This window comes from Xyrauchen texanus, chromosome 2 (assembly GCF_025860055.1).
Source record: "Xyrauchen texanus isolate HMW12.3.18 chromosome 2, RBS_HiC_50CHRs, whole genome shotgun sequence".
NCBI lineage: Eukaryota > Metazoa > Chordata > Actinopteri > Cypriniformes > Catostomidae > Xyrauchen > Xyrauchen texanus.
Window position 1 is genome coordinate 13640672 of NC_068277.1, and position 26654 is coordinate 13667325.

General features: G+C 37.5%; 1 protein-coding gene across 1 annotated transcript; it reads right to left on the reverse strand.

Annotated features, from left to right (window-relative positions):
- Positions 1–1496: 1496 nt before the first annotated feature.
- LOC127658466 (cytoplasmic aconitate hydratase-like) lies at positions 1497–26654 on the reverse strand. The gene is made up of 21 exons (XM_052147792.1): positions 26584–26654; positions 22889–23021; positions 22501–22669; positions 21531–21668; positions 19376–19445; positions 19085–19268; positions 15954–16093; positions 15694–15865; positions 15401–15501; positions 15075–15191; positions 14743–14902; positions 14222–14357; positions 13396–13480; positions 13143–13299; positions 12845–12969; positions 12069–12173; positions 9640–9782; positions 9354–9501; positions 9013–9135; positions 4269–4454; positions 1497–4043 (listed from the first exon to the last, which is right to left on the reverse strand). The coding sequence occupies exons 2-21, from the start codon at positions 22983–22985 to the stop codon at positions 3927–3929; spliced, it is 2673 nt and encodes an 890-aa protein (XP_052003752.1). The 5' UTR covers positions 22986–23021; positions 26584–26654; the 3' UTR covers positions 1497–3926.

The following is a 26654-nucleotide window of genomic DNA, read 5'->3' on the forward strand; positions in this document are numbered from 1 at the left end:
CTCCAGTGTTTTCACCCGTATCGGCGTATATTCTTAGCGGGTCATGTCATATTTAAGGTATTACATTTGTAAATATTGTCAAAAAACATGCCGATACTTCATGGGGGTTGGATTGTATATCCTTTCTTATATGCTAAAATTAGAACTTTCCTGACCCATGACTTATTATTATTAAAAAAAAAAAAAAAAGCATATATACACAGAGCATCCGGAAAGTATTGACAGCGCTTTTTCCATATTTAATTACGTTACAGCCTTATTCCAAAATGGATTATTTATTTTGCTCAAGTCTACAAACAATACCCCTTAATGACAACGTGAAAGAAGAAATCTTTGCAAATTTATTTAAAAAAAACAAAACAAACAAAAAAAAAACAAACACACACATGTTTGCTCAATACTTTTTGAAGCACCTTTGGCACCAATTAAAGCCTCAAATCTTTTAGTGTATGATTCTACAAGCTTGCACACCTATTTTTGGCCTGTTTCTCCCATTGTTCTTTGCAGGACCTCTCAAGCTCCATCAGGCTGGATGGGGAGCATTGGTGCACAGCCATTTTCAGATCTCTCCAGATATGTTCAATCGGGTTAAGTCTGGGCTCTGGCTTGGCCACTCAAGGACATTCACAGAGTTGTCCCGTAGCCACTCCTTTGTTATCTTGGCGGTGTGCTTAGGGTCGTTGTCCTGTTGGAAGATGAACCGTCGCCCCAGTCTGAGGTCCAGAGCGCTCTGGAGCAGGTTTTCATCAAGGATGTCTCTGTACATTGCTGCATTCATGTTTCCCTTGATCCTGACTAGTCTCCCCGTTCCTGCCGCAGAAAAACATACCCAGAGCATGATGCTGATGAAGCCTCCCTGACTAAGGCCCTTCTCCTCCTATTGCTCAGTTTGGCCGGGCGGCCTGCTCTAGGAAGCGTCCTGATGGTTCCAAACTTCTTCCATTTAAGGATGATGGGGGCCACTGTGCTCATTGGGACCTTCAATGCTGCATCTTGTCTCAGCGGTCTACAGATAACTTCATGGCTTGGTTTGTGTTCTGACATGCACTGTTAACTGTGGGACCTTATATAAACAGGTGTGTGCCTTTCCAAATCATGTCCAATCAACTCAATTTACCACAGGTGGTCTCCAATAAGTTGTAGAAACATCTCAAGGATGATCAGTGGAAACAGGATGCACCTGAGCTCAATTTTGAGTGTCATGGCAAAGGCTGTGAATACTTATGTACATGTGATTTTTTTGTTTGTTTTTTTATTTAGAATACATTTGCAAAGATTTCAAACAAACTTCTTTCACGTTGTCATTATGGGGAATTGTTTGTATAATTTTGAGGAAAATAATGAATTTAATCCATTTTGGAATAAGGCTGTAACCAATATTAAAAAAATTGGGGAAAACTGGGTCAAAATGTGGATTAGAAACCAGGTCATCTGCATGGAAAAAGTACATCCATACATTCAATGGCCGCCATCTTTGGAACGCTCCCGGGAGGCTATTTCCAGTCATGAGACAATGCAACTCCTATTTACTTGAATGGGGGGAGCACCGAAAATCAAAAAGCTGTTTGTCATGCTTGCGTTTAAATGACATATTTCAAATCAGCAGTGAAATCAAACAACACTGGTATCATAAATTGGGCATCTTTACCTCATATGAGGGCAAGTAATTGAGAGAATTTTTATTTTTGGTTGAGCTATTGCTTTAATTCTGGTCTTACCCCTAATTATTATTAGCAGTTAAACTGAACAACTTCCATTTGGATACCAAAACACAGAGTAGGAAAATAATGTTTAGGAACAAAGTATTTATTTTTTTAACAAATAAAGTTATTTGATAATGTATTATAAAATATGTTGCCATCAAATGTCACTTTCAACAACAGAAGTTAGAAGTTTTCCAACAAACATTTATTTGAATAAAGTAAGCGTTTCACAACATTGAAAATGTGACTGTATGCCTAATGTTATTAAAATAGAGGTTAATCTACTGAAACAACTGTGAGGGTGTGGCATTCTGGGCTTGAAAAATTACAAAAAGCTGTAAAAGTTTTCATTTACTTTAGGATATTACAGAACATACAGGTAAGGTTTACAAAATCAGGAACAAATTTGTTTCGCTCCATAGAATGGGTACAACTGGTCTGATTTTAACAGACAGGACTGTGTTATTTGTTTGTGAATAATGTCATAATTGCTCTGCTGTTTTGGTTGCGTCAAAGAAAGTGGTATTCTAAATATTACTAATTTAATTATAGATTCAGGATTACAGAGATGCACATTCATGTTGCAGAGACTGAATCCCTTAATCAGAGATGAAAGGCTTCATTCTACAATAACTATAACGATATTTTCTCTTACACACACACACACACACACTAAGTATTCAACAATATCTTAGTCTACTCTGAAACTCATAAGAACTCAACCAAAAGCAGTTAAATTTTTCCTTAACTGTTTTTACAACAACGTACAGTTTAGTAAAGTACAGTTTGCACAGTACAGAAAAGAGTATGTATTTGAAACAGCTACGTTTTGTCAAAGTCAGCAAAGTCACACCTGATTTCAAGCACCTTTTTGTTATTATGTTTACTCAGGATCAGCAAGATAAGCTTTGGATGGATTTAGTTTTTCTTCACGAGAATAAGCACTTTGCACAGGAATGCCTTACATATTTCATGATGAATAAAGACAAATTATTCAACAAAGTGTAAACACACAAGTAATTACACTGGAATGGTAAGTAGAGAGACTTTCTTCTGGTGTTTATGTACACAACACAAAATATAGGCACTTCCAAATGTATAGTACATATGCTGCAGCTTATTAAAGAGCAAAGCCCATATTGTTGAAATAATTAATCTAATGGACTATTTGATTAAACTGTTGATTGGGCAACACATTGTCTTTCATAATTTTTTTTTTTCCCTACCCAATTTGGTATGCCCAATTCCCAATGCGCTTTAAGTCCTCGTGGTGACATAGTGACTCGCCTCAATCCGGGTTGTGGAGGACGAATCTCAGTTGCCTCCACTTCAGAGACCATCAATCCATGCATTTTATCATGTGGCTTATTGAGTGCGTTACCGTGGAGACGTAACACGTGTGGAGGCCCACGCTATTCTCCGCGGCATCCTCGCACAACTCACCCCACCGAAGAGCGAGAACCACACAATATAATGACCACGAGGAGGATACCCCATGTGACATTGGCAGCAACTGGGCCAATTTGGTTGCTTAGGAGAACTGGCTAGAGTCGCAAGTCTGAATGCAGGGCATGATGAGTGACTCCAGCCAGATGGTAGTCAGTGTCAATACTCGCTGAGTTACTTAGGCCCCCATTGTCTTTCATTAATTTACTCTAGAAGTAATTTATCAGTAATGGATAGCCATTACTTGACTCTTCAGAATTAAAAATATAAAATAATAAAAACAATAAATCTATACATCTTAAAAGTAAAAAAAAATTCTATGTATTTTTTTTATAATCATGGTGCATACTTTGCACAATTTTTATCTGTAAAGAACTTGTCCAAGTTCAATGTCATTACAGTAATTAATACAATGATTGTTCATTTATAAATGGATATTGACTAAACAAAGAGTAAAGCAAAAATGGGACTGCAGTGTTGAGGAAGGGTTAGAATGGAGAAGATTAATGCTTTCAAACATCCCATTCAATCCAATTGAACCTAAACCAAACCAATACTGCCATTTGATTGCATATACCCTAAAATAAAAACAGCATTTGATTAAATGTATTTGATTCAAATATGCTGAATAAATGAGTATGCATGACATGTTGATGTTGACTTTAGATCCAAAATTTAACAGGAAACATACTAAAATCCATGTCAGTTTAAAAAAAAAAAAAAATGTGTGTGTTTAGTGTGGAACGTCGTGAAGAAAGCATTAAATTAATACATTTTTCAATTTTCAGACATTTTGCGAATCATGTAGTTGAGGATGCCACCGTGATGGAAGTAAGTGAGCTCCACATCTGTGTCGAACCTCATCTTAGCTTGAAATGCTTTACCAGTGTCCAGCTGCAGAGATGAATGACATCACATAGAACAGATAAATCCCACTGAGATACAACATTTAAGGCACCTTTTGAAAAGTTTTTACCTCCCACAAAATCTATCCTCCCTCTTAGAGACTATAATATTTAAATATATAGATTAATTTAGAATTTCCTCAGAAATCTAGTGAGTATTCTTTTCACAAAAATTCAGATTTGTTTTTTTCCAGACTACAGAGTCAAGCAGTACCTTGATGTCCACGGTCATTCTGGGCGTGAGCTGTGGGGGGATGACCACAGTGTATCGCTCGCGGCCAGTGAGCCCGAGGCTTTCAGCCGTTTCACCTGAAAGGTACTCTAGAGGGATGATGCCCATGCCCACCAGATTACTGCGGTGAATTCGCTCATAACTCTCTGCTAGCACAGCTTTAATGCCCTGAGGGAGAAATGGAATAACAGAACCACTGAGTGGGAAGCACACTAGCCTTTAATACATCCTGAGAGAAAGACTGACATTAATGCAGAAAAACAACATATTGGCTGAGATATCTCACATACAGACATCACTGAAAAATCTCATTGAAACTGCATAAAGATATTCTGTAAATCTGTAAATTATGGTGACTGGAATTGCACAACACAATCAAATTAGCAAAGCAAATTCAATCTGAAAATACAATGACAATAAGCCACATTACAGCAAAATGAAGCCACTACACAGCAAAATCAACAGAAAATATATATATTTTTTAAGCACTGTATTTTAAGTCATGTGGCAGTCTGACTTAATGCATGAGAGATCATGAGGCTGCTTGGAAGATGCAGAGCAACTCGTCCCACTGCAAGTCACTACAAGAGTTCCCCGGTCAAAGAGACCCAGAAGAGAGCGCTGACCTGGGAACAAAGCATTTCACCTGAGAATTTCAGCGTCTGCGAGGGTGCTACAGCTTCCATACAGCCCATTTTTGCGGAAGCAGGACAGCTTTATAAGAGCTACCCGTAAGCAAGAATAGCTGCATGTATTGTGACGTCATTTTTGCAGCATTGCCCGGTACGGATTCAAGCAAATGTTGAAGTTATGTGCATTAAGTTCTGGTAGAAACCCAACCAGGCATTGGCCAGTGCACTTACAGGAATATTCCGGGTTCATTACAAGTTAAGCTGAATTGACAGCATTTGTGGCATAATATTGATTACCATAAAAACATTATTTTGACTCGTCCCTCAGTTTCTTTAAAAAAAAATATAGTGAGGCACTTACAATGGAAGTGAATGGGGCCAAACTGTAAAAGTTTAAATACTCACGGTTTCAAAAGTATAGCTGCAAGACATAAATAATATGCATGTTAACATGATTTTAGTGTGATAAAATCACTTTCTAACCTTTTCTGTGTTAAGTTATGGCCAATTGTACAACTTTGCTGCCATGACAATGTCAACAAACCCTAAAACAACTGTAAAAATTACAATTTAAACAACTTTACAGCTCAAATAATACATGAGTTTAACAGAATAATTAATGCTTTTATAAAATTATAAACTTCAGATTTCTGCCAATAAATCCTCCAAAAATGTGCCCCATTCAGTTTTATTGTAAGTGCCCCACTGTAACTTAGAATTTAGCTTTTTTTTTTTTTTAAAGAAAAGGAGGGATGAGTTGAAGTTATTTTTTCGAATGAGCTTAACTTGTATTGAACCCGAAAAATGTATTTAAATGACTATGAGAAATATGAAATTGTACAAGCTGTTCTGCTCTGTGTGTGTGTTTCTGGCCTTCCATGTGTGTTCGGTTGACCCCCAGATGCAGGCTGCAGTGCACGCTTATTGAGTCATTATATTTAGCAATTGCTGACCGTTTCTCTCTTCCTCTTTATGATGTTTCTGCATTTTATGCAGCATACTTATTTCTGAGTTGATTAGGTCATACTTGTCCTCTTGAGGTGAACAGGGTCAACCATATGGCATAACGACTATGGCATCTGTATATGGCCTTGTTCCTGTATTACTCCAGAGTACCCAGTTTCTCCCCCTTGATCATAAGCCTTGTTGTCGCTTTACTATTGGCTGTTTATTGTCTCATGAAGAATATAAATTACATGCTTGCTCTAATAAACGTTGAGTAGATTGAATACAGACCGACTGTGTGTTGTTCTTTCTACTTCCTGTGTAAAATACAGTTGAAGTCAGAAGTTTACATACACTTAGGTTTAAGTCATTAAAACTCGTAACAATTCCAGTGGGTCAGAAGTTTACATACACTAATGCAGAGTTTACACTACACGATTTTAGGCCCGATTTTCACTCGCCAACAGTTTTGTGGAGATCGCCGACAAAAGCCCGAAATCGTAGGCAAACCAGAGCTCGCTCCCATGAGTGACAAACACAATGAATTATCAAAGACGCGATCTGAGAGAAGTGCCAATGCGTTGCCGATGTCAACGAGATATCTAGCATGTTAAATATCTGGACCTGTCTGCGATTCCAAATCACGCAATATGAAATGTGTTTTGACTGAATACAACTGCAGCGTTGACCTACAGCCAATGAGAGAGCAAGAAACGGGGCAAGGGAAGTTTCAGTGGAAGGAGTCCTGATGTACCTGCAACAGAACATTAACTAGCATGGCTGTGGTATAAAGAAAGTCTCATTGGACCAAAGAAATGGAGGAGAAATTTGTGGAACATTGGCATTTGATGTTTCCTCTAAACTGTACCACAACCGGGTGGAGCAAGAGAAGAGTTGGAGAGAAATTGCCAATTCTCTTGGACAGTCAGGTAAGCAAATAGGTAGATTTTTCAGTAGGAAGAAAGTTTTCATATTGTAACCAATAAAATATAGGAGGCCTTTAGGCAATTAAAAACATACACATCATATTCTGAAATGCATAATATATGATCATGCATTCGTTTTTGTATCTTGTATCACTTCTCGCGTGTACTCTGTTGTGAAACGTAATTTGGAGTCCAGGCAGAGTCGTTGGGGATTTGTCAATCATGAAATGTTTTGTATTGTGTTCACCCCTGTCATCGATTCCTTGTGTAATTTGAAAACTCTACGACTTCAATGACAAGACAGACAGTTGTGTAATATGAACGGTACCACAATCAAACATCTTTGAAAGCCGTGTAGTGTACTGTGCTTGAAGGCGCACCTCCAGCATTAGTTAACTGTGCCTTTAAGCAGCTTGGAAAGTCCCAGAAAATTACATCAAGCATTTAGACAATTAACTAATTAACTTCTGATAGGCTAATTGGAGTCAATTAGAGTTGTACCAAACTCAGTGCCTCTTTGCTTGACATCATGGGAAAATCAAAAGAAATCAGCCAAGACCTTAGAAAAAAACATTTGTGGACATCCACATGTCTGGCAATTTCCAAATTCCTGAAGGTACCACATTCATCTATATAAACAATAGTACACAAGTATAAACACCATGGGAACACGCAACCATCATACCACTCAGGAAGGAGATGCATTCTGTCTTGTAGAGATGAACGAAATTTGGCGCAAAAACACAAATCAATACCAGAACATCAGCAATGGGCCTTGTAAAGATGCTGGAGGAAACAGGTACATAAATATCTATATCCACAGTAAAACGACCCCTATATCCTATATCGACAAAACCGGAAAGGCTGCTCAGCAAGGAAGAAGGCCAGTGCTCCAAAACCACCATAAAAAAAGCCAGACTGCAGTTTGCAAGAGCACATGGGGACAAAGATTTTAGCCATAATGACCATTGTATGTTTGGAAGAAAAAGGTTGAGAATTACAAGCCGAAAAACACCATCCCAACTGTGAAGCATGGGAGTGGCAGCACCATGTTATGGGGTGCCTTGCTGCAGGAGGGATTGGTGCACTTCATAAAATAGATGGCATCATGAGGAAGGAAAATTATGTGGATATATTGAAGCAAAATCTCAAGACTTCAGCCAGGAAATTAAAGCTGGGTCGCAAATGGGTCTTCCAAATGGAAAATGACCCCAAGCATCCTTCCAAAGATGTAGCAAAATGGCTAAAGGACAACTAAGTCAAGGTATTGGAGTGGCCACAAAGCCCTGACCTCAATCTGAAAAAGTGTGTGCGAGCAAGGAGGCCTACAAACCTGACTCCACCAGTTCTGTCTGGAGGAATGGGCCAAAATTCCAGCAACTTATTGTGAGATGCTTCTGGAAGGCTACCCAAAATGTTTGACCCAATTTAAACAGTTTAAAGGCAAATACTACCAAATACTAACAAAGTGTGTGTAAACCTCTGACCCACTGGGAATGTGATGAAAGAAATAAAAGCTGAAATAAATAATTCTCTCTACTATTATGCTGATATTTCACATTCTTAAAATAAAGTAGTGATCCTAACTGACCACAGACAGGGAATGTTTTCTATGATTAAATGTCATGAATTGTGAAAAACTGAGTTTAAATGTATTTGGCTAATGTGTATGTAAACTTCTGACTTCAACTGCAAGTACAGCATTTTTATAACCATTACATTACATACATACATAATCTTATTTATTTTGTTGTGTTAATTGTCATGTTATGGCTTATTGCAGTTGTGTTTTCAGCTTTTATTTGCTTTGCTAATTTGTATGTGTTGTATACCCCTCTGCCACCTTAGTACATTTCTTTAAGATTTTTTTTTTTCCCCTACAAAAGGTATTCAGGCAGATATTGCTTGTTCTGTCCAATAATGTGTCCTAAATGTGCATTCTTCTACATGAGAAAGTAAATGATTCATTTCAAATGTCTAAATGTAACAGCAGTGTAATGTTTGACTATGGTCAAACCAAATATACAGCCCTTGAATGTACTGAATGTACTGAATGTCCTAATTAAGTGCCCAACGTGGTCTTCTGCTGTTGTAGCCCATCCACCTCAAGGTTCGACGTGTTGTGCATTCGGAGATGCTATTAGATAATCACATGAATATGTAGTGTACAAGTGTTCCTAATAAAGTGATTGGTGAGCGTAGATGTTGATGTAAAGGTCTCACCAGCAGAAAGGGTCCTTTGGCAGCCCAATCCCTGGAGCTGCCTGATCCATACTCTTTACCAGCCAGAACCAAGAGAGGTTGACCAGCCTGCAGATATTTTTCTGCTGCATCATACACATCCATCTGTTTGTAAGGAAAAATATAGGCAAGCAATAAAATAGTGTTAAAAAATACAATAGTGTTAGTCACAGTGGTGATTTTATTTAAAGTATACTTTAGAAACGCAGCACATTTAAATCTGATTTAATATTAATAATATAATGGTATCAAGTTCCTCATCAATGATGTGACTCTTTATATGTATCTAAATTGAGAACTTTTTAAAGATCAAAATCTCATACCGTCTCCCCTGTAGGAAGGTAAGTTGTGGAGGGTGCCTGCTTGTTTAGAAACTTGTTAAAGAGGCGGATGTTGGCAAATGTGCCTCGAGCCATAACTGCGTCATTGCCTCGACGAGAACCATATGAGTTAAACTCTCTCGGAGTTAGTCTAGGAATAAAAGCATTTGTGAGAGAATATCAAACATTCTTGCAAAAATAATTAAATGAATACCTCATACTGTAGACACCATCAAAAACTAGAAAGTGCTTTGATACTTAAGTGAGCATGCAAGTGTCAATGTCTTACCCACGGCCAGTTAAGTAACGAGCAGCAGAGCTGTTACGTGCAATGTTTCCTGCAGGCGAGATGTGGTCTGTGGTCACAGAATCTCCCAAATTGAGCAGTACATATGCATCTGATATGGACTTTGGTGACTGCAGCTCCCGGGTCTAGAAGTTTATAAGCAGCAAAGCAACTGATATGCATGTTCTAGCCTACAGTAATTATCTTATAAACCATGCGTGCGCACACCCACACCCACACCCACACACAGACCCCTTCATTTTTTTCATGTTGCAGCCTTATGCTAAAATGCTTTAAAAAAAAAAAAACAATTCCCATCAGTCTACACTCCATACCCCATAATGACAAAGCAAAAAAAATGATTTTTGATAACTTTGAAAATGTATTAACAAAAAAAAAAAAGAAATATCACATTGACATTAAGTATTCAGACCCTTAACTCAGCTCTTAGTTGAAGCACCATTGGCAGCGATAAAAGCCTCATTTCTTTTTGGGTATGACGACAAGCTTTGCAGACCTGGATTTGGGGATTTTCTGCCATCCTTTTCAGCACATCCTCTCAATCTCTGTCAGGTTGGATGGGGACTGTCATTGGACAGCCATTTCAGGTCTCTCCAGAGATGTTCGATTGGGTTCAAATCCGGACATTGGCTGGGCCACTCAAGTACATTCACCAAGTTATTCCTAAGCAACTTTTGCGTTGTCTTGGTGGTGTGATTAGGGTCACTGTCCTGTTGGAATGTGAACCTTCAGCCCAGTGTGAGGTCCTGAGCACTCTGGACCATGTTTCATTCAAGATATTTCTTGAATTCTGTTGTGTTCCACTTTCTTTCAACCCTGACTGACCAGTCCCCCAGTCCCTGCCACTGAAAAACACCCCCACAACATGATGCTACCACCAACATGCTTCACCGTTGGGATGGTATTGTGCAGGTGATGAGCGGTGCATGGTTTCCTCCAGACATTGTAACACTGGCTAAATAAATCCTTACACAAGGTCACAAATAAATGAGGGGAATTCTCCAAGCCAAGATTTAACCTTGTGTATTTACAAGAATGAACAGGGTGAACAATAAAGCATATAAACAAACATCAATCACTTAAACGCTTTGCAGTCAGATATGTTCAACCACAAAAGTCAATAACTGGTCTATCTCTTAGACCATGCAGTTTCAGAGTCCTTTCTAAATCAACAGGTATGAATTAATGGTGATCTGGCAGCAGTCAATCTCTCACCAGACCATAGTTTTATGAACATAATGAAGCTGGGTAAAAAAGCGGTGGGAAAATCCAGTTAAAATTCAGGTAAGAAGGTTCAGTCTGTAGGTACAGTAATCCAGAATGGGAAACAGGAGATTCAGACATGAGAGTTCAATATTTATGTATAATCCAATTGAGACATTAAGATGCCTTCAGCATCAAACAAGAACCCTCTGAACACAGATCCAACCAAGCAAGCAAACAAACAAACAAACAAAGAATTATATAGTAGAAGCAAACATTGATACAAAGTAACAGTTTGTTTACAATGAGAAAAACAACTTTTGAGCTATAGAACAATGATGTTCCTCAAAATAGGGTTAAAGCAGAAAAGCCACATGTGAGCGAGCACTCACAGCTAGTGATAACACACTCTCCCCACTGGACTTACGCTCTGCCATATGAAGGAAACTCAAGGTTATAATCAATAAAAAAAAATCCCTAGCACCCCCCTAAAGGTCTAAAGAATGTTGCAGTGATGGTTGCCTTTCTGGAAGTTTATCCCATTTCCACATGACCATCAGGGTTTTGGTCACCTCTCTTACTAAGGCCCTTCTCCCCCCGATTGCTCAGATTGGCCGGGTGGCTAGCTCTAGGAAGAGCTCTGGTTGTTCCAAACTTCTTCCATTTAAGAATTATGGAGGCCACTGTGCTCTTGGGAAACTTCAATGCAGCTGAAAAATAATTTTTGTAGCCTTCCCCAGATCGGTGTCTTGACACAATCCTGTCTCTGAGCTCTGCAGGCAAATCATTTGACCTCATGGCATGGTTTTTGCTCTGATATGCATTTTCAGCTGCGAGACCCTATATAGACAGGTGTGTGCCTTTCCAAATCATGTCCAACCAATTGAATTTTCCACAGGTGGACTCCAAAGTGTAGAAACATCTCAAAAGATGATCCAGAGAAATGGGATGCACCGGAGCTAAATTTCAAGAATTATAGCAAAGGGTCTGAATACTTATGTCAATGTGATATTTCATTTTAATAAATGTACAAATTTATAAAAAATCTGGTTTTTGCTTTGTCATTATGGGGTATGAAGCATAATGACAAGCACATTTTAGCATTTGGCTGCAACATAACAAAATGTGAAAAAAATGAAGGAGTCTGAATACTTTATGAATGCATTTATATATATTAATTATGAAAAAAAAGAGAAAGTGTACAATACCAGTCCTTCAAAAAAAGGTGGGGACTTTATGTAGGTAGATTTGGGATCCCAGGTATACAGCTTGTCAGAGGGGGCTTTCAGGGAGTTCCAGCTTTCATTTATTTTCTAAATATATATGAAATAATTATTAATAATAATAATAATAATAATAACAGTATTATTAATAAAATCAAGGAAATATATGAGTAAAAATAAAAGGGATAGTTCACCCAAAAATGAAAATTATCACATGATTTACTCACCCTCATGCCATCCCAGATGTATATGACTTTCTTCTGCTGAACACAAATTAAGATTTTCAGAAGAATATTTCAGCTCTGTATATTCTTTCAATGCAAGTGAAATGTGGTCATAATTTGAAGGTCCAAAAAGCATATAAAAGGCATTTTGGACCTTCAAAGTTCTGACCACCATTCACTTGCATTGTATGGACCTAAAGAGTTGAGATATTCTTCTAAAAATCTCTGTTTATGTTCAGGAGAAGAAATAAAGTCATACATGTATCAGATGGCACGAGGGTGAGTAAATTATGAGAATTTTCCTTTTTGGGTGAAATATTCCTTTAAAAATAAATAGCGAACGTTTACAGCAACTAACATATATTTTGTCTTATACATTCATATACATTCATATATTTTAACCACACAACAAAAAAAATTATAATAATAAAAAAGCCCATGTCCACATTATTTGTTAACTACATATATTAATGTTATTTTTGGGACTGATTTTGTTAAGAAGGGGCAATAATAACAGAGTTTATTAGCCAACAGTACCTCCACTTTCTCATAGACCTCCTTAAACATGGAAGGAATAACAAATTGTCTCTCCACTGCTTGGATTTCCTCTCGCGTGGGCCATATGTCCATCAGAAAAATCTTCTTTCCCTCAGAGTTCACCGCTAGACCAAGAAATAACCAGAAACAGTTACCAAATCATTATCTTAATGAAGAACCAAACAACCAGACACCACATGAGTCACAGATGTTCCGACATATTGCTCCTGGCTGTCAACTTAATATGTGTATTACCCAGAAAGAATTAAAAAAGAATTTGAATAAACACCTCACTTACATAAGGGCTCCTTTTCCAAGTCTATTCTCACTGTGCCTGCGATGGCATAGGCAATGACCAGTGGAGGAGAAGCCAAATAATTGGCCCGTGTATTGGGATGAACACGACCCTCAAAGTTTCGGTTTCCAGACAGGACACCAGCAGCTACCAAATCACCCTGAGAGAAGAAAATTGTGTTAACATTCCAAAAATTGGATTAATATGAAAGAATTAATCAAAAACTTTGTGAAATCAAGAGTTAGAATGTGTGTACCTGAGTAATTGCCTCTACAACCTGCTCTGGAAGGGGTCCACTGTTTCCAATGCAGGTCATACAGCCATAACCAACAACCTCAAAACTAAAGACAATACAAATATAACGGATACATTAATTGGGTACTGTACTGCCTCTGTATCATATTAAAGGGATAGTTTACACAAAACGATAATGATCTAATCATTTACTCACCCTTATGTTGTCTCAAACTCGTATGACTTTCTTCATAAAACAATGAAGAACTTTGAAGGACATATTATGTGTTATTGTGCAGAAAATGCATGTCAATGGGGTTCCAAAATTTCAAGCTCCAAAAAGGACATAAGGGCAGCATAAAGGTAATCAATACGACTCAGGTAGTTTATTCCAGGTTTTCTGAAGAGATATGATTGGTTTTGGGTGAGAAACTGTTTAAAAGCATCAGGAAGGGAGGGTGAACGAGCAGCTCTCATGAGTGCACCAAGGAGACAGATTTATAGTTAAAAAGGAGTTACACAATGGTCTGTTCTCACCCAAAACCAATCAGACTGCTTTAAAAGACATGGATTGAACCAATGGAGTTTTATGGATTACCTTTATGCTGCCTTTAAATTCTTTTTGGAGCCTAAAAGTGTGGACCCCATTGACTTGCATTTTATTGACAATAACATAAATATCCTTCAAAAAATGACATGTGTTCGTTTGTGTCCCACAGAAGTCATATGAGTTTGAGTTGGCATAAGGGTGAGTAAATGATGAAAGACTTATTCGTTTAAATGTAAAACACTGTTGAAATGTTTAGATTTGGGACAAAATTATCAAATGGAAATCACCATTGTCTTACCCTAATTGTGTGAGGAAGTCCATGACTCCACTCTCTTTAAGGTAGTAGGTGACCACTCCACTACCTGGAGATAGGCTGGTCTTTATATATGGCTTGACACTGAGACCACACTCAACAGCCTTCTTGGCCAAGAGACCTGAGATGAATATGATGAAGAGTTGCATTACAATAACAAAACATTCAACAATAAAATGACAAATAATTATTGAGCTTGGCAATACATACATTGGACCTCCAAGCTCAGAAATAATCAAAATCTCTCCATGAAAGGGATAGTTCACCCATAAATAAAATTATGTCATCCTCTACACATGAGCACATGTTGCTTGAAGCCTATATAATTTTCACACAAAACTATCACATGAACTATTGTCCAGACAAAGCTATCAGGATAAACTGTAGCGCTCCACATACAAAAAATATGATGTTAGGGTGACATCAGAAATTTCATTTTTGGGGAATACGATCTAACATATGCCACTAATGCAAGAAAGTTGGCATCTTTATGGGTAGACACATACCTGCTGCCAGCATGACAGAGGGGTTACTGGTGTTGGTACAGCTCGTAATAGCTGCAATGACCACAGATCCGTGGGATAGTGAATACTCCGCCCCGTTATACTGGAATGGTACACTAGTATTGTGATGATCAGGGGCCAATTGAAATCCTTTAAACCCTTGCTGTAGACAAAGGTAAAAATGGCTGAACTACCCATTGTCTTTTTTCACAACTTGGAAATACCTTAAGATTGTGTTAAAACAACTAAACAGAATAGAGCATGATCTCGAAGTCTAGGACATTTCTAGGATGAAAGGAAAGATGTGTTTTCTCAGGTGTTACTGTGACATGTACCTTGGCTCCTAAACATCTTTCAAAGTCCTGCTTCATGTCTGATATAGCCACTTTGTCATGTGGCCGCTTGGGACCACTGCAGCAGGGGACGACCTCACTGAGGTCCAACTCAACAACCTGAAGGAGAAGGAGCGGGGAAGTAGATTGTTACATTTTCCAGCGAAAACATTCCCGGAACCAGGCTGAGGGTGGTTGCTTAAGGGCCAAGTCAATAGGGAATTTTGACACATTTAACAGATATTAATTCTGCATTCAGAGGTGAAGACAGCTGTAGCCAGAGGAAATCGGTCTGTGCAATGACAGCATATTCAGTGTATGTCGAGTACCTGAGTGAAGTGTGGATCTTGAGCGGTGTTGCTGTAGTCTCTGAACATGCCCACTGCTTTCAGATATTGAGCTATGTAACTCAGCTTCTCTGAATCCCTCCCTTAAAAAACATACATGTAAACCATTGGCAAGTACACAGCAAAGGTAGAAAGGTGGTGTGGGGGGAGGGGGTATTCAAATTACTCTTTGTAGCCAGTAGCAACAACAATTCCACTTTCTCCATTTCAGAGATTAACTGAGTCGAACACCATCACAGGCTTTATAAAATGATCTGGGGTCAGGGTTAACCTACCGGTCTGCTCCAAATACTGCACACTGATGTGGTCTACAGGGAAGAAGGCAGCAGTGGCTCCATACTCGGGGCACATGTTGGCGATGGTGGCACGGTCAGCAATGGACAGCTGGGCAACACCGGGGCCAAAAAACTCCACAAACTTCCCAACCACACCGACTTGCCGCAAATGCTGTTTTTTTTATATTCAAAATATAAATTCAATGATAAATTCACGTTGATCACAATTCTCAATTACAGATATGACATGAATTCCATACCTTGGTAACAGTAAGGACTATGTCAGTGGAGGTGATGTATTTGGTGGGTGTCCCCTGTAGTTTGTAACCAATGACCTCTGGCAGCACCATGCTGATTGGTTGACCCAACATGACTGCCTCTGCCTCAATACCTCCCACACCTGCACAAAGATATCTAGGTTTAAAACTAGGGTTGCACCAACATAAATATTTTTGGCCAACACGATACAGATTTTAGCGAAACAATTCTAGGCCGATAACGATTCCGGTATTTTGCCACATACCTAATTTTGTCATCAGATCACGGTTTTACTTAGGAATTATGCTTTAAAAATATACAATGTACAAAAGTGCAAAGTGTTTTTATGGTTGGCACAATACATAATTTCAATAGAACATGGATTGGACCTGTTGAACACAGGCCAAAGAGAGCCACAATGAAAGATAAATAGATGATAAAAGCATAAATAAGACACAAAAATAGCTAAATAAGTTAACATCACGATTGATATACATTTTTTTATTTTGTACTTCTGCTGACTAAAGCGCTGAATGCAAACTAGGTTTTAAAACACAGCCTTTTACTGTTTAGTAACTAAGAAAGTCCATTTTGCAATTATAGTCTAAAGTCTATTAGGCAGCACTAATGGATATCATACCGATGTCTCAGAAGTCAAAGTCTGCTGGTTTAAAAGCATTTTAGTTGGTTCCCTCATGATGTAGCTATGTGTACCCCTCATCATATCTCTATAGGTATGTGCCGCCATCACAACATTTATGGCAAGAAAGAATAAAAATGTAATATTACATGTTCTTAGGAGTGCCAACCCTTCTACATTATTGTGGCTATTATTATTTCTGGATTGCGCATTTGAATTTACACAAATAAAACACATTTTTTCATATCAGCATTTTCGTGTAAAAAAAACAATATGCCAATCATTTTAATCTCGTCAATAAATATCTGCCACCGATACGTCAGTTATAACGAGTTAAAACATGTTAAATTGACAAGACACTGAAACGTAGACTGCTATTAGAAACATATTGTATACTTGTAAATTAATTATCAATTGAGAACTCAATAATATTGATAGACCGATATATCGATGATCATCTATATTGGCCGATAACTGTGTTCATTTGCCCGATTAACATAAGTGCTAGCCTTCCCTTGTGTCAGTTCCAAAATGTACAAATAGATTTGTCAATGGATAGTTGACACTTTCTGTTTTAAAGGTTTTTCCTTTTCAAGTTTATGCAAATTTGAGTAGATATTGCAGAAGTGTTTGTTTATAAATTTTGTGTACATCTGATTTACTCTAGTTAAATTGTACTACGTTTATCGGATTTATATATCTAGACATTGGTATCGGCATTTGCCCTTGAAAAACCCATATGTGCCAACCACTACTCAATGAGATTGTGCTTTCTTCCCTTACAAAAATGAACTGCAGTTAAATTGCAGTCTGATTGCAGTACAAATGAAAGTCTGTGTAGTACTACTACAGTTCAGTGAAGTGTACCTGCATTCCACACTGGTATAACTGCAGTACATTGCAAAATGAAAATGTAAAATGATAGCAGTTCAGTGCAGTTAAACAGCTGCACTGCAGTATAAATGGAGTAACAATTGCAAATCCCCATTGAACAAAACTGCAGTTCTTAAGTTTCTAAACTAGGGCTGTCAAAATTAACGCATGCGATTAATTTACAATGTTTGACACATGATTTCTTAACGTGATTAATGTAATTACCAATTTGACATTACATTCTGGCATTCTATTCAGCTCTGTATGAGATCTAAACTAATAGGTCGGAACCTTTGCTATGTAACCGAGGGGACCTTACACAGAGATACACACACCACAAACAAGAACACAGCAAAAAAGTGATGGAGAAAGTGATGGGTTTTTCTTGTGTAAATATCCAGACACAGCAAACTAAATACTCCTATACATGACTCAGTGAAGTGAGGCAGCCAGTGTTTCCTTAGCACCTTGTTGTGCTTCCATCTTACCGGACTATTCGGATGAAGGAACATTATGAGGGCAGTATTAGTGTAAAAAGCAAATAAAATTCCTATATACATTTTCAAATATAGGTTATGCAAATATATTTTGAATACGCTCAACTGTAAATAGAGTGAACACTGAGCACATCTTACGCTGAGATGAGAATGCATCATCAGTTGCATGAGCTCTCTCTCCCACACACACACACACACACACACACACACACACACACAAATATTTTCTGCATATTGCGGCACCGTTTTGTGGTCCGTTCTGCATAACGCGGCGGCTCATTTTAGCTCATCACGGCCCATTCGCCACGTTTCACAGCCAACCCACCAGCCCGCGCAGTTCTCCAGATGGCAAGTCCAACCCTGATCGGCCCACATTGTGTTTGCGGTAATTGGTAAGATTTTGAAGAATTTAGGGAAGTATAGCAAATGTGTTAAGTGTAGGAATTCAGAGTGCAGATCTAGAGAACAGTAGAACTGCAGTATAAGTGTGGTAATTTGGACACAGTATTCCTGCAGTTTCCAGTACTGTAGTACAAGTGGGGTGATTTGGACACAGTATTCCTGCAGTTTCCAGTACTGTAGTACAAGTGGGGTGATTTGGACACAGTATTCCTGCAGTTTCCAGTACTGTAGTACAAGTGGGGTGATTTGGACACAGTATTCCTGCAGTTTCCAGTACTGTAGTACAAGTGGGGTGATTTGGACACAGTATTCCTGCAGTTTCCAGTACTGTAGTACAAGTGGGGTGATTTGGACACAGTATTCCTGCAGTTTCCAGTACTGTAGTACAAGTGGGGTGATTTGGACACAGTATTCCTGCAGTTTCCAGTACTGTAGTACAAGTGGGGTGATTTGGACACAGTATTCCTGCAGTTTTCAGTACTGTAGTACAAGTGGGGTGATTTGGACACAGTATTCCTGCAGTTTTCAGTACTACAGTAAAAGTGTGGTAATTTGGATGCAGAATTCCTGCAGTTTCCCATATTGCAGTAAAAGTGTGGTAAGTGTAAGTGTTATCACACTTGTACTGCAGATAAACCACTAGCAATCCACTATATGTTTTTTTTTTCACTACAGCTAAATGTAAAGAAATCTAAGGGGATTCTTGATTAGTGTAACTCACCCCAGCCCAGCACTCCCAACCCGTCAATCATGGTTGTGTGGGAGTCAGTGCCCACCAGACTGTCTGGGTAGTAGTAACCATCCTGATTAAACACAACCCTGGCCAGGTACTCTAGATTGACCTGATGTACTATTCCTGAACCTGGGGGAATGATCCTCATGTTCCGGAACGCTTTAGAACCCCACTGTGGACGATAACATTAGTTAATACATGCAATCATCATCATCATCAAGGACTAAAAGATGCAACTCATTGTCAATACATTCATCAACATACATTGAAAAATATTACCTTTAAAAACACAAATCGTTCTCTGTTCCTTTCAAATTCAAGTTCTTCATTTTTATGAAGGCTGTCAGACCTTAAAATAAGAAAAAAGGTTTTTTTCAACAATATATTTTTGTAAGGATTCTCAATGTTTTGCCTGCTGAACAATCATTCTGTTGATAGATAAACAGAAGAAACACTGAAATGGCTGATATTATGATAATCCTTTTGACCATTGATAACATTTATGCAAAGTGTTTCAAGTGGTAATTAAGACACAATTTAGTTAATTGAAGCTATGATAAATCATAATGTAGGCATGTGCAGCAGAGCCATTATCTGTATTTGTATACATATCTGTTCATATGAAAAAATAATCTGTATCTGTCTCTGCATTTGGATAGAACAGTGTGGGCGGGGCTTAAACCGGAAGCGCGTCAAAACTAAATTAAATGGACATTAAGTATCACTCTTACATTATAGTTTCTATTAATAAAACATGCCTTGTATATACCTTTTCATAATAATAGCCTAATAATAATAATAATTTTATACAATTATTATTTTATAAAAAAATTATCTTACCAGATGAAGCCGAATTAGTAAACTACATTAACTGTGAATTATGTTGTGGTTTCTCCTGGTATTTCAGATATTAATATCTGCATGAAACAGAATTTTAATTTGTCTGTGCATGTATAACAACATTATTCTGGAGGCAAGAGGTGTCAAGCTAAATATGAAATGTCAAGTACACATTTTTGCATGGAATAATATAAACAAATTTAAATATAATTTAAACATATTAAAATAAAATCAATACAGCCTACAAACAGGTGAAAGTCCAATAAGTCTATCAGGAATTTTTATGATAGGACACCATTATTTTATCACCAGACCTTGAATTTGAAAAAGCCTCCAAATTCATGATCCTGAAAAATGACTTCATGTAATTGAAACACTTTACTGATCATTTAAAATATTTTGTATGAATTCATCTAAAAAAAATTCAGGTTGTGAAATTCAAGTTTTTATTATTCAAGAGGTGAATTTCAAGTCGTGAAATTCAGCTCTCAATTTCAGGTTGTTGAATACGGGTTGAGAAATTCAGGTGGCAAATTTCGAGGATGACATCCAGGAATTCAAAGAAAAGCAAACGAGTGTTGATGTAATTCATCTCTTTCTTGGGCAATCGCAAAGTGATGGAACGGCTCAAAAGTCATTTTAAATGTAGATATCGACGCTATCTGATGACAAACACATATCTCCAAAACACTAATTTTTCAAGAGCATGGAAAAACTAATTTTCACAAACAATCTTACAAGACACTTGTTAAACATACAGTGCTGTAACATGAAACAGGTCAATATGCTCATACATTACCATTAATTATTTGTATATGTATGAATTGAGTGGCTTATAAAGGAAATGTATATAATAATACCTGATTAATAATAGCTACAGGAAATGAGATGATTTCAACCTCTCCACAGATTTCATATTAGCAAACTTTAGTTTTGGAAAGTCGTTTAGGACATCTACTTTGTGCATGACATGAGTCAATTTTCCAACAACTGTTTACAGACAGACTGTTTCCTGACCACAAACGGAGTCAAGACTGCGGCCACACGATCTGAAATCACACGTGCACATTTTCATTCATAAGGTTTACACTTTAGAAATATTGGCTGCACAGATTCATAAATTCATTGTAATTTTGGATACATTTAAAATGTCGCTTTATCCTTGTGCTTTTCGGATAATCAGTGAAATTAATATTTTTTTATATTATTCAGATTAATCCGTTAGTCATTTTGAAGTCATTATCCGTGCCTTTCAGAATAAGGTATTTGGCTTTGGGCACATCCCTGTAATGATGTGTCCACATTAGAAAAGAACAACTGAATTTTCCAACTCTGTTTAGGCACAACTGTAGGATATGCAGTAGCATTTTCCTTTGCCTCACTATCTGTGCTTCCCGTGACTTGGTTAGCACTCTTAACCCGTAAACATAAAGCACCCACACCCTGCACATTTTATTTAGAATTAAAGGTATAGATAAATACTCCAAAAACACCCTTTCATGCAACCTGAATCTCCTGAAGAAATTTGATCATGAGAACTTGTATATAACAAAAAACAAATATATAAAATTTCTAGTTAAAGTCAGAGACTTACTTTCTGTTGAAGTCCACTTGGATGGAATGGTCTATGACAAGATCCACAGGACAGACAGGATTAATATTCTCTGGGTCACCCTGTAATTTCTTTACTGCATCACGCATGGCTGCAAAGTCGACCACTGCAGGAACCCCCCTATCCAGAGTAGAACACAGAGTTAATCAGATACAACAGCTGCTCAGTCCATTTAAATGTATCCAGACAAGAAACTTTACACAAATCAACAGTCACAGCTTAACATTTTCAATACAATAGCCAACATGAAACCTTGTTCACAAGTACTAAAAAAGCTGCAAGTTGTTAGGGTTTTCAAAGATTTTTAGAAGAATATTTCCATTCTGTAGGTCCACACATTGCATGTGAATGGTGACCAGACCTTTCAAGCTCCAAAAATTACATAAAAGCAGCATAAAAGTAATCCATAAGACTCCAGTGGTTAAATCCATGTATATAGAAGTGATATAAGTGTGGTCCATATTTAGGTCCTTTTTTACTATAAATCTCCAATTTCACTTTCGGAATGTGAAAGTGAAATTGGAGATTTACTGTAAAAAGGATTGAAATATTGACCTGTTTCTCACCCAAAGTGATTGTAGCACTTCAGAAGACATATATTAAACCACTGGAGTCTTATGGATTTCTTTCATGTACCTCTATGTAATTTTTGGAGCTTGAAAGTTCTGGTCACCATTCACTTGCAATGTGTGGACCTACAGAATGGATATATTCTTCTAAAAATCTTTGTTTTTGTTCTGCAGAAGAAATAGATTCATATACATCTGGGATAGTATAAAAGTGAGTAAATTATGAGAGAATATAAACTGGTGACACAGAGTTCTTTCTTATAAAGGTTAGAAATAATTGCACGTTCATAAAGCAAAAAAAAAAAGCCCTTGGAAATTAATTTCAGGGGGCATATAATGCCCCTTGATGGAAAATTACATTTCTGACACTGGTTCAAACTTACGTGAAGTCTTGCAAGATGACACGTGCTGGTCTGAAAGGCACCTCCACGGTCAGACTTTGGGTCACCTTCCAGTTGAGGATGTTCTCCACATCATCCTTTTTCACCAGGAACCCATCACAGTTCCTCACTGCAGACTCCAGCAGCACACGGATGGAGAATGGAAGGTGATCTTTAAAGAAAGGGGCAAGCGGTTATAAAAAAGCAGCAGATGCAAGATAAGAATTCAAAAGTACTGAGACCAACTCAGAGAGGAACACAGTTATGTCTACATTCACTGGGAAAGTGATTTTGCTTGCAATAACCCTGCAGGACGACTATACTTAAACCTACATTGTTTGAAAGTTTAAATAATTCAAAAAGTATAAATAAAAATGGGGTATTTTCCTACCATATCTAGGGTCAGCAAGCTTCCTTAAGTTGTAGAACTTATGGTCAGGCTTCTGGGGGTCCAGAGGCTCAACAATGTGTGCATAAGGGTTTGTCATTATTCAGATATGCTTCCTCACCACACACTCTTGAACCTGAAATTGAGGGGTTAGAAAAGTTGGGGTAAAAAGTTTTAAGTATTAAGCGATAGAGCTTACTGGATTGACATCCAGTTAAGTCACTTTTACAACTAAAACCTTGATACAACAACTTAGCCATGCACAATTTATAGGAAAGCTATTAAAGGAATAGCTTTCACACACTTTGCTGTGCATCATTATTTACAGTTTATAGACTAGACACCTGTACTGAATGGTGACACAATTGCCTAAAATCCCCAAATGATCCTGGCATTTAGCTCAAACATTTTAAATAGGACATTTATCTTTTTTCCCCATCTCTTTTGAACAGCAAAGCCTTGAGTACTTCCCAGAATTAAAAGGTTGGTACGTGACAGTCAGGGCAATACCATCTGAACCACACAACACCATACAGCAGGAAAGATTATGGAATATAAACTTTATCACCGTTTCCACACAGACTAGTTCATACAGTAGCTGCATGTTGACAAAATAACAGTTTACATCACATACTTTATATCTGGTTGATCTTAAAATATTAAGCAATATCAGTTTTATGCAATGAAATTAAACATGCCCTTCTCCTAAACATGGACAATGAACTGTGTGGTATTTGTCTTGGATTCCATACAACAGACTTGCAATTACAAGAACACCCCATTCAAATAGGTGACAGAGCTTGGAAGACTTCCAGAACTGGAAATCCTGGACATAGTTGGGGAAAGATGGTGGAGTGATGCATCAGGTGAGTGGTCAGACCATGATGCTATTATTTAGACAGCTATTTCTGAGTCACATCTGATTTTAGGTCATACTAATTTGGTACACACTGCCAAAGGTTTTAAAAAGTGTTACATAACGGCTTACAAAAATGAATATACACTGTAATGTAAAAACGTGGTTGACAAATATATGTTTTTGATGCTGATATTTAGATCACATGATGGTATTCTCATATTGGAGTTTTTCAACTTCTGGCAATTTTTATATCCCAGGGGTTGATTTTATTAAAACGAAACTATTTTAACTGTACTTTTCATGTGACATCATACGTCACATTAAAAATGACTTAAACATTTTAATTCTTTACCATGCATTCATCACTTATTTTATTGTTTTAGCCTTGTCCCAGACCTAGACTTTCAATATTAAACTATAAAAAATCCATAATAAATATAATTCCATGTTTAAAACTAGAGTCAATAAAGAGAATGCTCAAAATTTAATTTGAGACATGTAATGTTTGAAGAAAACAGAAAGATTCTAGTTTAATAATCACTTGTGAGCAGAATCATTTGTTTGGGCATAATTTCCAACCAAGCTTTAATTTTGCAGAGTGAGAAAAATATGATTTGAATATGTGTACTGTATTTAATACACATAAAATGTTAGCTAAATTATCCTTAGGAAGAAGTCTGCCATTTCTTTGTTTTTTTTACTTAAAATGTAAAAAAAAAAAATTCCATAGTGTCATTTCCACCACGGAATTCTGTTAAACAAAATTCAGAATTTGAGATATAGTGGAAATGACACTGTGGCGGTAATTTTCATGAGTTTCAGAATAATTTTTTTTTGACAAAAATGACATAAACCTCCTGTAATGACATGTACATACACTGCTGGACACTGTTAACAGACAAATTAAATAAAAAGTTTTTTTTAATGTATAATTGGATTTTACTTCCTAGAAATGAACAGGGCTAAATGTGCCCGAAGTTGAAGAAACACCTCTATACACAATACAATTTAATGATGGCAAATGAACTTGAATTTTTTTTTTCAATTAAATGCTAATTTTACACAATGTTTTCTAAAAAATATTAATAATAATTTTTGTTATGTTGATGTTTTTGTGTATCTGAATGATATTGCCTTATGTAAAACATTCTAAAATAAAGTATTATCAATCTAAGGTTTTTTTTATAGTACCGACCGACCGACTGATATTGTCCAGGTTGCCAAGAGATCCCAAATATTGAAAGATCAGTCAACCTTGAAAATATATAACGGTGTACTGATACTATTAAAAACAAAATAAAACTGTAGATTGATAATATTTCATTCAGAATGTTTTACATGAGGCAATATCATTCAGATACACAAAAAACATCAACATAGCTATAGCAAAAATGTAACCGAAATTTGGAATGCCCCATTCCCACTACTTAGTAGGTCCTCGTGGTGGCGCGGTTATCTCAATCTGGGTGGTGGAGGACGTCTCAGTTATCTCCGATTCTGAGAGTTAATCTGCACTTATCACGTGGGTCGTTGTGCATGACACCGCGGAGACTCACAGCATGTGGAAGCTCATTCTACTCTCCGCGATCCACGCACAATTTACCACACGGCCCATTGACAGCAAGAACCACTAATCGCGACCACAAGGAGTTTACCTCATGTGACTCTACCCTTCCCTAGCAATCGGGCCAAATTGGTTGATTAGGAGACCTTGCTGGAGTCACTCAGCACACCCTGAATACGAACTTGCGGCTCCAGGAATGGTAATCGGCATCTAGAAAGTAGCAATTCTTAATCCAAGAGAAAGACTAAAAAGACATGTTAAAACCATGAAGGCCAAAAAGGCCTCTTGGGGCCCAATGAGCTTAATCCCAGCAGACTACCTTATATTATCGTGTTATCAAGTTCACGTTAATCCTTCCGGGATATGGGCAAGCAATGAGGCCAGATTGTGCAGCAAGCAAAGTGAGCAATTGTGCAATAAAGCAAATGGAAGGCAAGAGGAGACAACAACAAAGCAGGGTGAGCTGGCCCAACCAGAGCGGAAAGTTGCAAATTATTCAGGAAATGATAGAAACCATTCGCTTCATATGAAGATATACTGTAAATGTGGCCAAGTTAACATAATAGCCACATCAATTCTTCTAAAGCACTTGCTGAAATAGTAAGACACTTTTAGAATATGAAGTCACAGTTTCTTAATCACTTCAGTGAAATGCCACCTAATATACTGTATCTGCAAGAGTAATACAAAGTTCCAAAATTAATCTGAGGCAAAGACAGGGCAATCCCAGTGTAACAAAACATGTGCATCATCTTGTGACTCAAATGGCATGCAGTGATTTTCAGCAGGCTGTGCTAGGGAAGCATTGTCAATTAGACTATGGACTATGACATGGACATGTGTGTTGTCCTGTGCTCCAGGATAAGCGGTAACCTCCATCAACATCATGCTTACCCTGTATTTGAATTAATAAAAATGTATCGTATCTTAAGTCATCATGTGAAATATCAATATTACACCATCAATGACAAGATAGCAGGTTAGCTATCGTTAGCTCAACCAAGTGTTAAAGTGTTAAAACTGCATAGATGTTCACTTTATCTCGGTCCAGCATGCATATATTTTATCTGTCAGTAAGTGTACACAATTGAAGAACTTGAATCGCATCCTTTTAACATGCAATACTAGGCACTAACACCGCTTTGAATGACAACAGCTACCAGAGCACTAATAAAAGACATGCATTTACAAATGCAAACGAGTTGTAGACATTACATGCAGTTATGTTCATGGAGCACGACGTATTAGTACATCAGCATGTTGAAACAGCCTTACCTCGAAATATTGGAGTAGATTTAAAGTCCTGTCACTAGATGCTAGTCCTATTTAACTAGCGTTGATGCCTT

What these genes read in the sequence shown, in the direction of transcription:
- LOC127658466 (XM_052147792.1), bottom strand. Translation starts at nt 22,985, where the DNA reads ATGACAAACCCTTATGCACACATTGTTGAGCCTCTGGACCCCCAGAAG. An exon ending in AAAGATGTTTAGGAGCCAAG is followed by an intron (nt 14,903 to 15,074) that starts GTACATGTCACA and finishes CTTTGTCTACAG; the next exon opens with CAAGGGTTTAAAGGATTTCA. An exon ending in ACCTTCCTACAGGGGAGACG is followed by an intron (nt 9,136 to 9,353) that starts GTATGAGATTTT and finishes CCTTACAAACAG; the next exon opens with ATGGATGTGTATGATGCAGC.